General features: G+C 41.0%; 1 protein-coding gene across 6 annotated transcripts in view; it reads left to right on the forward strand.

Moving 5' to 3' along the window:
* The window catches only part of MYO9A (myosin IXA), a 169899-nt gene extending 160938 nt beyond the window's left edge, over positions 1-8961 (forward strand). For 5 of the 6 annotated variants that reach the window (XM_089671412.1, XM_089671411.1, XM_089671415.1 and 2 more), the window contains 5 exons: positions 530-653; positions 800-853; positions 5542-5729; positions 7382-7524; positions 7624-8961. In XM_089671412.1, the coding sequence (XP_089527538.1) occupies positions 530-653; positions 800-853; positions 5542-5729; positions 7382-7524; positions 7624-8033 (919 nt within the window). In that variant the 3' untranslated portion in view covers positions 8034-8961. The remainder of the gene's footprint in view (positions 1-529; positions 654-799; positions 854-5541; positions 5730-7381; positions 7525-7623) is intronic. The other variant, XM_089671413.1, reaches the window with a different exon arrangement.
* Positions 8962-12835: the final 3874 nt, after the last annotated feature.

The raw sequence follows: 12835 nt of genomic DNA on the forward strand, positions 1-12835 counted from the left end.
AACTTTCAGAAAAACTGGAAGCACACCCAGTCATGTGATCTGTCAGTTATCTGACTAGCTTATCATCCAATCAGAGTTCTTTCTGCTGCATTGAGGTGGCCCCACACCATGGTCTGTATATTTTTAAGGGGATGTAAAATGCAGGCAATATCCAATCTCTTCTATAAATGGGCCCCATTATATATGATTTGATAATGAGTTAAAAAACATTGAGGTATTCAGTGACGACTGCTGTTGGCATGGGCCTGGTTTTCTTGTGGCTATTTTTCTCTGCACTGTCAAAATTTACTAAGATTCAAGAAACTTTAACAAAAATGCTGATGTTTGCACTTACACGTGCTAGTTGAGCTTTTGCAGTTGGCAATCTTTTGACTTGTACTTGTGACTTTTAAGTGAATCCTTTCGAAATATGTCAACATTTGTATGCTATGTTTCCCAGGATAGCTTATGCATATGCTTTTTTACTTGATCAATGTCCTTTTGATCTTAATTAATCTGATTTCTTTCTGCTTCTGTTTGTTGATTAAAGATGTGTAGAGCTGATTGTGGTGGAGCAGATGAATAAGTACAAGGCTCGACTGAAGGACATAAATAGCCTGGAATTTGCAGAGAACAAAGCCAAGAGTCGTCTTTCCCTTATCCGCAGGTCCATGGTAAGTTGAATGTGGGTGCTTTGGGATGGTAAAGGGAATTTCCTATTTTAACTACCACACTCAGAACTGCCTCCTTTATTCACCATCTTTAACCCCTCTCCTGCTTCTAACCTTCTGCTTTCCTTTCATCTCCTTCTCCAATCCAGAAACCCGTACTAATTGCAGTTAGATTTATGAGCATAAACCGCAGCACCTTGCCGGTATGTATAAGATCAGGCTGTCTGTGGCATTCACTCATTTTGTCCCCACCCATACCCTTAAACATCACAATTAATCACAGTAGCTGATTGCACAGTCCTTACTAAGCATGTCTTGTCATTTTCACATTAGTTCCATCATAGGAATTCACTAATTTTATCCACTTTAGAAAAACCTTAACTGTGCATATTTTATGGATACTGTGCATGTTGTCCCATTCACAATTTGCATTTATCCTGAATACAGCCCAGTAGATTTCATGTGTCCCATACAGTCTGTACCCTGATATGGCATACTTTATGTACATGTGTGCACTGTGTGTTTCTGGTAAAAATGTTACAGGCTCAGAAATGCTGAGCTAAGTTGCCATGCCACATAAAATATCTTGATGTTTTGTAATTATTTTTAAAATCTATCATAATCGGGGAAATTTTGACTGAGCATATGAAGAATAAGTGCATAAACAGCGGCTATCAAATGTAAAATGGATCAGTACATCTTGTAATATTTGTAGTTGAAATTATAGGCAACTCTTTACTTTTTCATTAAAAAAAGGAGTCTTGCACTGTTTGTTTCTACCTCTCAAGCTTCCTTTTTGGCTAAAAATGCCATCCGTATCTATACAAAAATCAATAGGGCTGCAGGAGCAGAGGGGCCAACTTGCACTTTTAAAAGGCAAGAATTGTGTGTGTATAATATCTTCAGCTCCTTATATCACTGGATCTAGTGGTCATTTTAACATGCTATTTGCACTCCAGGTAAGCTCTGCTTATACATTTTTCATCATAAACTCAATTTGAATACCCAGGTGTCTTAAAAATGGTTCTGTAAAATCTGTTCGGTAGCATGTAGTGCATAGACTGAATAATTCTATAACTTGTTTTGTCCAGAAATTCTGTTCATCGCTGCCTCGACTTTTCAGAACTCGGAGTGTTTGCATTTTCTGACCTCCCATACACTTAGGAACAGACATCTGCTTAAAATTGAGAATTGTAGACAGTTTCTATTTATGATGGCCTATATTCTCTATACCCCAGCCTGTCAGATCTCCTTTTCGACCCCAATCTCCAGCTTAAGATAGATTCCTGTCCCTGCTGACCATAAAACTGGAGGATGCAAGTACTTCGCCAATCACATATAGACAGGCAATGCGAAGCAACCTTTCTTGACACAGTGTGATACAGAATTATACTGTTTTTATTTCTTTTAGTTGAAATTGTAACTTGATTAGCACATGCACACTTTAGATTAGTTTTAGCATGGGTTTGCACTAGAACAGTGGCCTCCAAACGGTGGCCTGGGGGCCAGATGAGGCCCTTTGCATGCTTTTTTCAGGCCCTTGGGGCAGCATTTCTTCTGCTGATCCCAATAATGGGGCATAATTCTCCCCACTGACAACAATGATGGGGCACAATTCCTCCCAATGACAACAATGGGGCATAATTTCTCCCAATGACAACAACAATGGGGCCCACTGACATGCTGTGTTTGTGAAATGCCTTTGGGGTGCCATTAACAATTAATGGCACCCGCCTGTGTCTTGCAAGGGCAGCGTGTTCACATGCTGTGTGGGGAAACATGCATAGAACGTGCCTTTCCCGCACTGCGTTCTAGTGTGAACCAGCCCTTGCCCAGGATTTTATTGTATATCACATTTGTTAGTGAACCTTTCCTAAATATCAATCCCTGGGAGTGGACCCACTTCTGAGTCCAGTCTGGATAATTTAGAGAGCCAGAAAATGTCTTTCTATTGACTGGGAACCAGTTGTCATTTTTATGCATTTAGGCTACCTAGTTGCTGTGCCTTTTTCTTGCTTTGCAAATCAACAGCATATTTGGGAATACATTGCATATGTGTTCAATTACAATATATTTATGCTATACCAAATGAATGCACATTAGGGTGTTTTTCGTAATGGATTCTATTATATATTATGCATTTCAGAACATTTCTTTGAATAGTGCAAAATTAATAAAATCTGTTAAGTTTTCCTACTGTTTTTTCCCCCTATGGGGGATATTTCCCCTTACTTCCTTGTGGGCACCATCAGTGGAACAGAGATCGTTTGTCAGAACAAAATAGCCAGCTCCACAGATTCATCCATCTGTGCTGTATAGAATGGAAGAAGTGTCTGTTAGAATTCTTTTCATTTACTTTGTAGGCCGAATGGAAAAAAAAAATCAATCAGTTAATGGCCAGTTTTACCTAAGAATTGCACCTGCTGTGAATTGCTACACTTCATACACTACTATATTCACTGGGCTCATAGCTTGGCGTTATAGCCTGGCCTTAGAACCGACCTGGTAATTGTGAAAGTGTCCATATTTTACAGTACATATGAAAACAAACTCCAGTTTAACATTAACGTATAATTTAGAAGCAGTAGAGTTTTGTCTGCATTCATAATATTATCAAAGCTTATTTAGATTTTCATTTTCTCAGCACAGTTTCACTTTCCCATTGAGGATAATACCTTAGTCAAAGTTTAGTTTTACCAATTTTCCCTCCACTAGTTCCTTCTCCTTCCTCTTCCACTCCCAAATTCTTTATTTTTTTCTCTTTTGGCTGGTCCAATTATTGGAAAATTCCATTAAAGCCCCCTGGAGGCATGGAGGAGCTCAGCTATGAGGAAAGATTAGAGGAACTGAATTTATTCTCTCTTGAGAAGAGGAGATTAAGGGGGAATATGATCAACATGTATAAATACATCAGTGGTTCATATAGTGAACTCGCTGTAGAGTTAGTCACCCTGAGGTCATCACAGAGGACAAGGGGCACTCTTTACAGCTGGAGGAAAAGAAATTTAATCTCCAAACACGGAAAGGTTTCTTCCCAGTAAGAGCTGTGAAAATGTGGACTAGACTCCCTCAAGAGTTGGTTCTGGCCAGCTCAGTGGATTTATTTTAAAAAGGCCTGGATTCTTGGATACACAGAATATAATTCGATACTAACATTTATAAGTAAAGTTGATCCAGGGAATATCCGATTGCCTCTCGGGGGATCAAGAAGGATTTTTTTCCCCTGCAGGAGAAAATTAGATCATGCTTTGCTCTGTTTTTTTTTTTGTTTTGTTTTTTTGCCTTCCTTTGGATCAACTGTGGGTATAGGATTATAAGTTTTTTTTTGTTTTGTTTTTTTTATGGTTGAACTGGATGGACTATTGTCTTTTTTCAGCCAGACTAACCCCCTGATCAGTCAACCCCTCTGATCAGATGCTCCAGCCCTCTCCAGCTCTTCTCCTACGGATCCTCTACCAGTCCCTGGGGATCCTGTACTCCCTCTGGCCATTTGAAAGGAGGAGGAGAAGCTGTGGTAGATTGGGAGGGGTACAACAGCAGTAGTCTGCTCGTGAGCCCCACACAAGCCTGTTCCTTAGGCCCAGCGACGCTGGGCAGTTTATATGCTCTGTGATGCACAACCCTCTTTTCCCCGCTAATATTGCTGCCAGCATGCCTGGATGATTCATATCTCTCCTGTCTCATACATGACTCTCTCATTTTCTTATTCACATTTCTGGAGATACAGCCTGAGGGGTTGACAGAATAAACCGCTTCCTAACAGGGAGCGGCTACTTTTTTTTCCCCATTTCTTGCCTTGCTCCCTTCCCACCTGCAACTCCCTGGGACACATCACATGTCCAAGGAGGCTTCAAAGCAAGTCTCCCTGCGCTGAGCAATCTTGCATATGCGCAGTAGGGAGCCGGCTGTGATTCTTGAGGAAGTCAAGGCCAGCTACCAAATCAGAGAGGGCAGCACTGGGCACCTGCAGCGGTGAGAGGAACTGGTTGGGACAGCGCTGGACTCCATGGTCTGGTAAGTGCCTCAAATTTAAAAGTCAGTGGGTATTTTTTTAAATTGAAACAGTGAAAGAAAAGTTCACCTTTTTGACAAAAGTATTCACGTTTTTTTTTTTTTTTTTTGCAGGTAAAAAAAAAATGTGCATTATTATTTTTTGTTGCAGAAGCCACCTGCCATGCAGGTCTCCTGCAGACCTGTCAGTATATCTGCTTGCCTGTACATCCCCTGCAGGCAAGCAGGATACACTGACAGGAAGAATTAATGAACTACCACAGTGCTCCACAGTGCCATGGTAGTTCTTTGAGAACTACAAGCCATCATCCGGAAAGGATGTCAGTAGTTGTAGTTCATTCACAGAATTCTGTGATTGAATGACGCGGCCATGTGGGCGGAGTCCGTCATGGCCACGCTGCTAAACACGGGTGGAACATGTAACCTGTTCCCAGAGAGCAGAAAAGAGGTAAATATTTCTGTGAGGTTTTTATTTCTGCCTGTGGCTCCATTAGATAAAGCCTGTACAACAAATAAGGAAATAGGTATCAATGGGACAGGAAGGCACTGACAGCAATAAAAAGTTGTCTGAAGTTCTTTGGTTTTCCAAAAATGTTTTTGTCTTTCACTGTATTGCATTAAGTTTCTGTTTTTGTAATCATTTAAAAGACTTTCTGTGACATCCTGTTCTGACAGGGAGTGACAAGAATGCCTTCCAGTAGAGTGAAGGACAGCAGAAAAAAAACACGCTTCCCCTTCCATGCTCTATCCAAAGGAAAATGGAATGTTTTAGCTAGAGATGGGCTGTAGGGCTAATAGCCAAAAGCAAAATGACATGTTTGCTCTAGTGTTTATATATCCTGTTACCAAGATTTTTTATTAGTGTCTTCTATCCCTTTAGGGCAAAGGACGCTTGCGTTCATGCCTGAGCCCTGTGATAACTGGGCGCTCCCCTATACCAGATGCTGCTGGTGATCATGGCCTGTCAACCATTCCCTCTGAGGATGAGACCTCTGAACAAAAGGAAGCAGCTATGCAACAAGAGGAAAGAGTTCTGGCTCAGCAGATTGAGACCCTGCAGAAAGAGAAGTAAGTTATGGGGCACAGTTAATGGTACAGTAGGAGGCTCTGGAAGAGATTATGATCATAACTTTTCAAAACCACAAGGATCAGCCCATGGCACCCAATCAACCAATCAGTTAGCAGCACTGCTAGGAATGAGAAATCTGCTTGCACTGGTTTCATGCTCTACCCCAGTGGTCTCCAAACTGCAGCCGTTTGCCTTTATCTGGCCCTTGGGGCACTAAACCTCCCACTAACACCAACATTGGGACATCATTTCTCCCACTGATATAAACTACAGAACACTATTACTTCCACTAACACTAAAGATGGTGCACTTTTCCTCCCACTGGTACCATCAATGGGGTACTATTCCTGTCACTGACATCAACAATGGGGCATAATTCCATCTACTGATATAAAATATAGAGCACTATTACTCCCACTAACACTAAAGATGGGGCATTTTTCCTCTCACTGATACCAATAATAGGGCGCTATTCCTTATACTGACACAAATGATTGAGCACTATTTCTTCTACATTTTCCACTCCCACTGGTTACAGTCAGGCCACCCCTAAATTTAGAAGACCAAAAAACTGGTCCTTTGTTCAGGAAGTTTGGAGACCCATGTGGTAGACTACTGAAAAACTATGTCATAGTACTAAATAAGTTTGATTGTTTACATTAAATGCAGTTATGTAAATGTTTTTTAACAAAATAAGTGTTGCAGTGGCAAGATGGGTTTTTAAGATCCTGGGCTGAACTTCACGTTTCTGCCATGAGTATCTCAGATGTATACTGTTGGTGAGCAGATTTCTTCAGATACTACACTTGATCTTAGCCAAAATGCCAAGAAGTGATAGACTTCTTCAGCCGACTCTGCCTGCCCTCACCCCCACCTCCTGGCCATCAGGTTCAAGCTGCAAACTCCAGGTACAGGAATCCACTAGCAAAAGCAGTGGATGCTCTGGTGGTTCAGTGGGATCAGTAACCCGGATCTGTGCCTTTCCTTTCCTGAAACATCTAGCTTGTCTTGGGGCTTCCACAACTGGAGTTTCGCAATGAGACAAATCATTTCCTTCCTGCTGCTGGGTCTGGACCAGCATTTGGCTCTCAATGTTTTTGAGGACTATGTTTCTGCTCTTTTTATCTTGTTTCAGAGCCTGTTGGCAGTTCACTGATTAAGACCTTTGCACAGGAAGTCTCACTTGTAGCTCCAGGTCATCTCTTCAATTCAGAAATTGCTGTTTTGAAACCTTGAGACATTTTCTTTTTTACCCTAACCCACAAGGTGATATTATTGTACTTGTAGCCATCACCTATGTGGGGTGAATGTTTGAACTGTTTTTTTTTTAATGCTCTTGATTATTACTTTGTTGCAAAACTAAGGCATGATGGTTGTGGATGGGGTTATTCTAAAGGCCATTGTTTTTTTGCTGCCAGTGTTAATCTCTCCTGTAGCCAGCAGTGACCTTCAGTGGACTCAAATATAGAATCTTTTCTTTTTCTTTTTTTTGTTTTGACCCTTCTGTTGTCATTTCATACATTCTTGAGACTAGTGAAAAGAAGTGCCCATATTACTGTTGTAAGAGCATTGCTACTTATTGTATGTGTCTTTGTCTATATGTGTGCATATAAATGATTGTTATTTCTTCTTTTACTAACCTTCCATCTAGAGAGGAGTTGGCTTATGAAATGTTGGCATTAGAGCCTCGAGCCTCAGATGATGAGACCTTGGAGTCTGAAGCATCACTTGGCACAGCAGACAGCTCTGAGAACTTGAACTGTGAATCTGAGGGTGCGGCATCCAGTCGGACAGGTAGAATGACACTTCCGAACACTTTTCTGTAAAAAAAAATAAATATATACACACACTGTATACACGGACACACTCACACCTCCTCTTTCTTTTCCACAGAAAGATCCTTGGTATTAAGCTCCATGAGAGGACCAAGAACTGAGCCAACGCGAGCCCGGAGACCGAACAAAAGAGAAAGTGACAATACTGAAAGTGGGGACCAGAACCTTTCTTCTCCAACTGCCTCTTCCTGCTTACCCCACTTAGGCAGAAAGAGGTTTCACTTACACACAAAATCTCCCTTTTATCGGGAACCTGCTCCTGCCGACGTTTTGGACTCTGCAGCCCCGCTACACTTTACAAGTCGGGGAACTTTTAACCCTGAGAAAGGACGTCAGAAACTAAAGAATGTTAAACAATCTCCGCAGAAATCAAGAGATACTCCAGAGAGTGGGGAACAAAGGATTCTGGGATCAGATGGCAGCTCACAGTCCCTTGTCTTGTTTGGGAGCAATGAGTTTATGGTTTGAACAAAGTGTATACTGTGCTTATTCTCCTGTTGACAATGCTCACTCCTAACCCTTTTCTTGCCCTCCACCGTAGCTTTACCCTGGTGCCTCATTGCGGCCAGGAGCCACGGAGCATGGGCTGCCAGCAACATACCAAGGATCCAAGGGGCCATGTTAACAAAAGCCTTATCCAGCTGAATCTACTGCTTGTGGGGTTCTTCATTCAGGACTCTAACACTCCCTTTATCAGCACATAATGATCTCAACAGAAAGAGAGGCTTTTATTATAAATATTATTATATTAATGTTATTAATTAATTTTATTTGTGGTTTCTAAGCCCTGTATAAATAAACCATTCCCTTTAATTTAAAGCAGCATCTGCACTGTGGTTACACAAAGCTTTGATAGATTGGAGCCTCCTGCAATGCATGGCTCAACATTTCTGTGGGGTATGTCACTCCAGCTTTTGAGCTCCAAAGACATTTGTCTACACTGATTACCAGAACAACTCAAGCATTTGGATGAGTACATTCCATGTGTTTGCAGGATCCACTATATACCCTCCAGATTGCACAATGTTCCAGGGAGCGGCATCTGGATGCTGAGAGTTCAGAGCTCAAAGAAATTTAAGTGAAACCTTCTTTTATGCAGAAGAGAACTTTTATGGGACAGGCATAGAAACTGGGCCACTGCCTTGTTATATAGAACCTTTTGGCTGCAGATGTTATCCCAAAATAAGCCTGCTGAGCCTTATCCAGGGCAGACACTTCCATACTGAATGTAAATGGCCTGTACCTTGGAAAAGACACTGGGCGCAAAGTGCAATGGGTGACAATGCTGTTGTATGTATTCAGTAAAATCTTGTAAATTCACGGCTGTAAAATCCATCACATTGCGAACAAACCCAGAGCTTATTAAAGAGCTTATTAAAGAACAAACGCTGCAGAATGTTAACATGTAATGTCTTTTTATTTCTTTTCTTTAAAGCTGAATTCCATGCAGGCAGTTAGGTTCACACTTGTAATAAAAGTAAACTGTAAACACCAAAATGTTTGTTCTACCAGCGTTCTTGATACAGGCACTCCTTCAGGACCAGGACTTTCACTTGACTCAGGGCATACTTTCAGCCTACTGATATGACAGTGAAGGAGCAGCAGAACTCTGTAAAGTCAGTATTCTGCTCTCTCCTTCTGTAAGTATGTTCACAGTATTTGACTTCTTTTCTAGACCTGTTGTGATTTAATGATGAAAACCATTCCGGCACTTTTGATACTTGCATTTAAAAATACATTTAGCCATTTTTAATGAATTCTTAAAGGGTATGTAAACCCAGCAATATACTTCTTTTATTTGGTCTGTTAAAAATATAATTGAAATTGTTTTGTTATATCTGTTAATTTCAATTTTTTTGTTTGTTTTAGAGATACTTTAACTGCATTAACGTTGGAAGTAAACTCCCTTGGTTGATTTTTACCTATAGGTAGCCTTATTATAGGCACAGTAGATATGTCCTAAATGTGCACCGTTTAGGAGATATTTACTTTAGAAGCAGCCGGTGACGCCACTGCCACATGCGTTCTGATGGAATGGCATACCCGTGCTGTTCCTTCTGAGTCATGTGCCACAAACAGTGACTCCCGCACGCATGCGTGGGAGTGATGTCATCGCAGCTCAGCCATTCATACCACCGGAGCCTGGGAGCCCAGAAGGAAGACCGGCTGAAAATGAAAGCACCTACAGTGGTGACAGCGCACCACTGGAGGGCTTCGTTTTCAGGTAAGTCTTTCATAATGTGCTAGTATGCTGTGCCTACTAGCACATTATGACTTAAGGCCAGTTCACACCACATGCAGTCCAGTGCTTTTTTTTTTTCTCGCATCAAAAACACATTGATAGTAGGTTACATGGTTTCCAATGGCATAGTTCACACCAGTGCAGTCAGTTCCAAAAAAAAAAGTAGAACATGCTGCAGTTTTTCTGCACTGAACTGTACTAGAATGCAGTAAAAATGCACTGAAATGCACCTAAACACACCAAAAAAATGCATGTCCTTTATTACGTTTATTTAACTCATTCGGACTGTGTTTCTATGGTGTGAACTAGCCCTTGAAACTGGTGTGAAACTGCCTGGGCCCCACCCCTTTTTTTTTTTTTTTATTCTTGCTGCAGTTTACTACTGCGTTTTTATATCTGCATGGAGTTCAGCTTTAAGCAAAACTTTCATGTAATGTCAGTACTGATTTCTGGTTCTTTTAAAGTATGTAAGCCTTAAATGTAAGTATTTTTACATGATATCATACTGAAAACAAGTCAAATGAAGAATATTTTTATGTTTTTATTTAATGTCTTTTTTGCCACCTGTATGTCAAATGGCATCAGCCTAAACTGCTGAATATTTATGGAACAGAAATAGATGAAAATAGATAACCCCTATGATTAAGCCTCGATGGGCAGGGCAATACATGTCAGTGGGCAAGGTTTGAGGCGTGACATTGATTGATTGATTTCTCATGTACAGTGGGTATAGAAAAGAATCACCCCCTTTAAAATCACATTTTGTTGCTTTGCAGCCTGAAATTACGACAGACACAGTTTTTTTGTTTATCCAGCTATATTAACTCGGTACAACTTATAACTTTGAAGTGAAAGATATAACACCAACATGTCAGAAAAAAAAAAAATCAAAAACAGAATCACTGACTTGGAGAAAGGATCACCGACACCCCTCCTAAAAATGACTTGTAAACTCAGGTATAAGCTAATCGCCTTCTCAATGGCATACAAAGCCATTTGACCTTCAACTGTGATCAGCTGCATTCATTTTGATTAACTTTCCAGAATCATTTCAGTCCCTAGTAGTGCAACTGAAACAAACCATTAACTGTGATGGCAAGAAGCTGTCAAAAGATCTCTGGGATAAAGACAGGCACAGGTCAGGAGATGGATACAAACAAAAAATTTCAAAGGCTTTGTCAATGCCTAGAAGCACAGTGAAGTATATTATTAAGAAATGGAAGGTATTTGGTACAACACAGACCCTCCGTAGATCATGACATCGCTCCAATCTGCAGGAAAAAGCCAGGAGACTGGTTATAGAGGCTACCAAGAGGCCTACAGCAACTCTGAAGCAATTGCAGGAATTTATGACAGAGTGGTCATTGTGTGCATATCACAAATTCTCCACAAATGTGACTTGTATGGGAAGGTTGAAACAAAAAATGCCACTCCTCTAAGGCCACATACAGCCAGGACTGAGCTTTGCCAAAACGCACTTTGAAGATTCTGAGGCCACATGGAAAAATGTGTTCTGGTCAGATGAGACTAAATTGGAATTATTTGGCCTCGACACTAAATGATATATCTGTCGGAAATCCAATACGGCTCACCATCCAAATATTACCATTCCTACAGTAAAGCATGGAGGTGGTAATATCCTGTTATACGGGTGTTTCTCTGCAGCAGAGAATGGATCACTTGTCAGATTAGAAGGAAAAATGGATGAGGCAAAATATCATCAAATTCTTGAGAAAAATCTGCCCTCTGCCAGAAAGTTGTCAATGGGAAGAAGGTTTACCTCCCAACATGACAATGGCCCAAAGCACAGCAAAATGATCACGGAGTGGTTGAAGGAGAAAAAGGCGAATGTCCTTGCATGGCCTAGTCATATCCCAGACTTAAACACCATTAAAAATCTGTGGAATGACTTGAAGGGGTTTATTTGCAAAAGCTGGTTCACCCAGAATGTTGTGTGCATAGAAACCAATCGGCGTACAGGTTTTATTGCTAAGGCTAGTATCATACCTAAGTGTTTTGTTGTGCATTTTGCATTTTTCAACAACTCACTACAATCCATTTAAATGATTTCCTATGGGACACGTTCACATCTCCACGTTTTAATCTGATGCGATTTTTGGAAAGGGTCTGGGACTTTTCTAAACGCAAAACGTTGTGTTTTCATTCAATAGACTTCAATAGAGATGCTGCAGAAATGCATGTAGTGCATTTTTGATGCATTTTGCATCTTTAATCTGCCTAGCAACAAAAACGCATGTGCAAAAACACAACGCACCGCAAAAAGCACTGCAGAAACGGATTAAATGCAAACTGCATGAGTGAACCTAGCCTAAAGGTTAATTGAACAATCTGAGGTTAGAAGCGGTTTTTCTACCATGCACAGGTGCACCAGATTCTGAGTGAGCCAGCTTAAGTAAACCCCGAAGACTATAGTCCACAAACAGTCACCATCAAGTTTAACTGATCTTGAGCAGTTCTGCAAAGAAGAGTGAGAAAATATTGTGCAAAGTTAGTATCCCAACAGATTAGAAGGCTGTAATTAACCACTTACCATCGGCCCTATCGCAGAAGTACTCCTACAGGGCGGCACGGCTGCGCAAAATCACGTATATATACACGTGATTTGCATTTATGGGTAGGGGGCGCACGCTGCTATTGGCGGCTGGGGATGTCAATCACCGGGTCCTGGCTGACACTTGGTGATCGTCGGCAAAGCTGACAGGGGAAAGACCTGTGTGTAAACACAGGTCTCTTCTGTCAGCATGGACATGTACAGCATAGAGATACTAAGCAGCATGTCTCCCAAATAAAATGAACACAGTTAACCCTTTGATCACTTTCGCATGGCATTTAAGTCATTTAATGTACTGATAGGTATTTCTGCAAGAATGTTCATGTGAACATTTTTTTAAAATCTACTTGTGTATGGTCAGCTTTAAATGAAATGTTCCTTAACCACTTCCCGCCCGGTCAATAGGAAAATGATGGCTGGGTGGGACTCGTCAATCCGTGAGGGTGTCATACGACG

This window comes from Staurois parvus, unplaced genomic scaffold (genome assembly GCF_062004578.1).
Source record: "Staurois parvus isolate SC_StPar_1 unplaced genomic scaffold, SC_StPar_1.0 ptg000105l, whole genome shotgun sequence".
NCBI classification, from domain to species: domain Eukaryota; kingdom Metazoa; phylum Chordata; class Amphibia; order Anura; family Ranidae; genus Staurois; species Staurois parvus.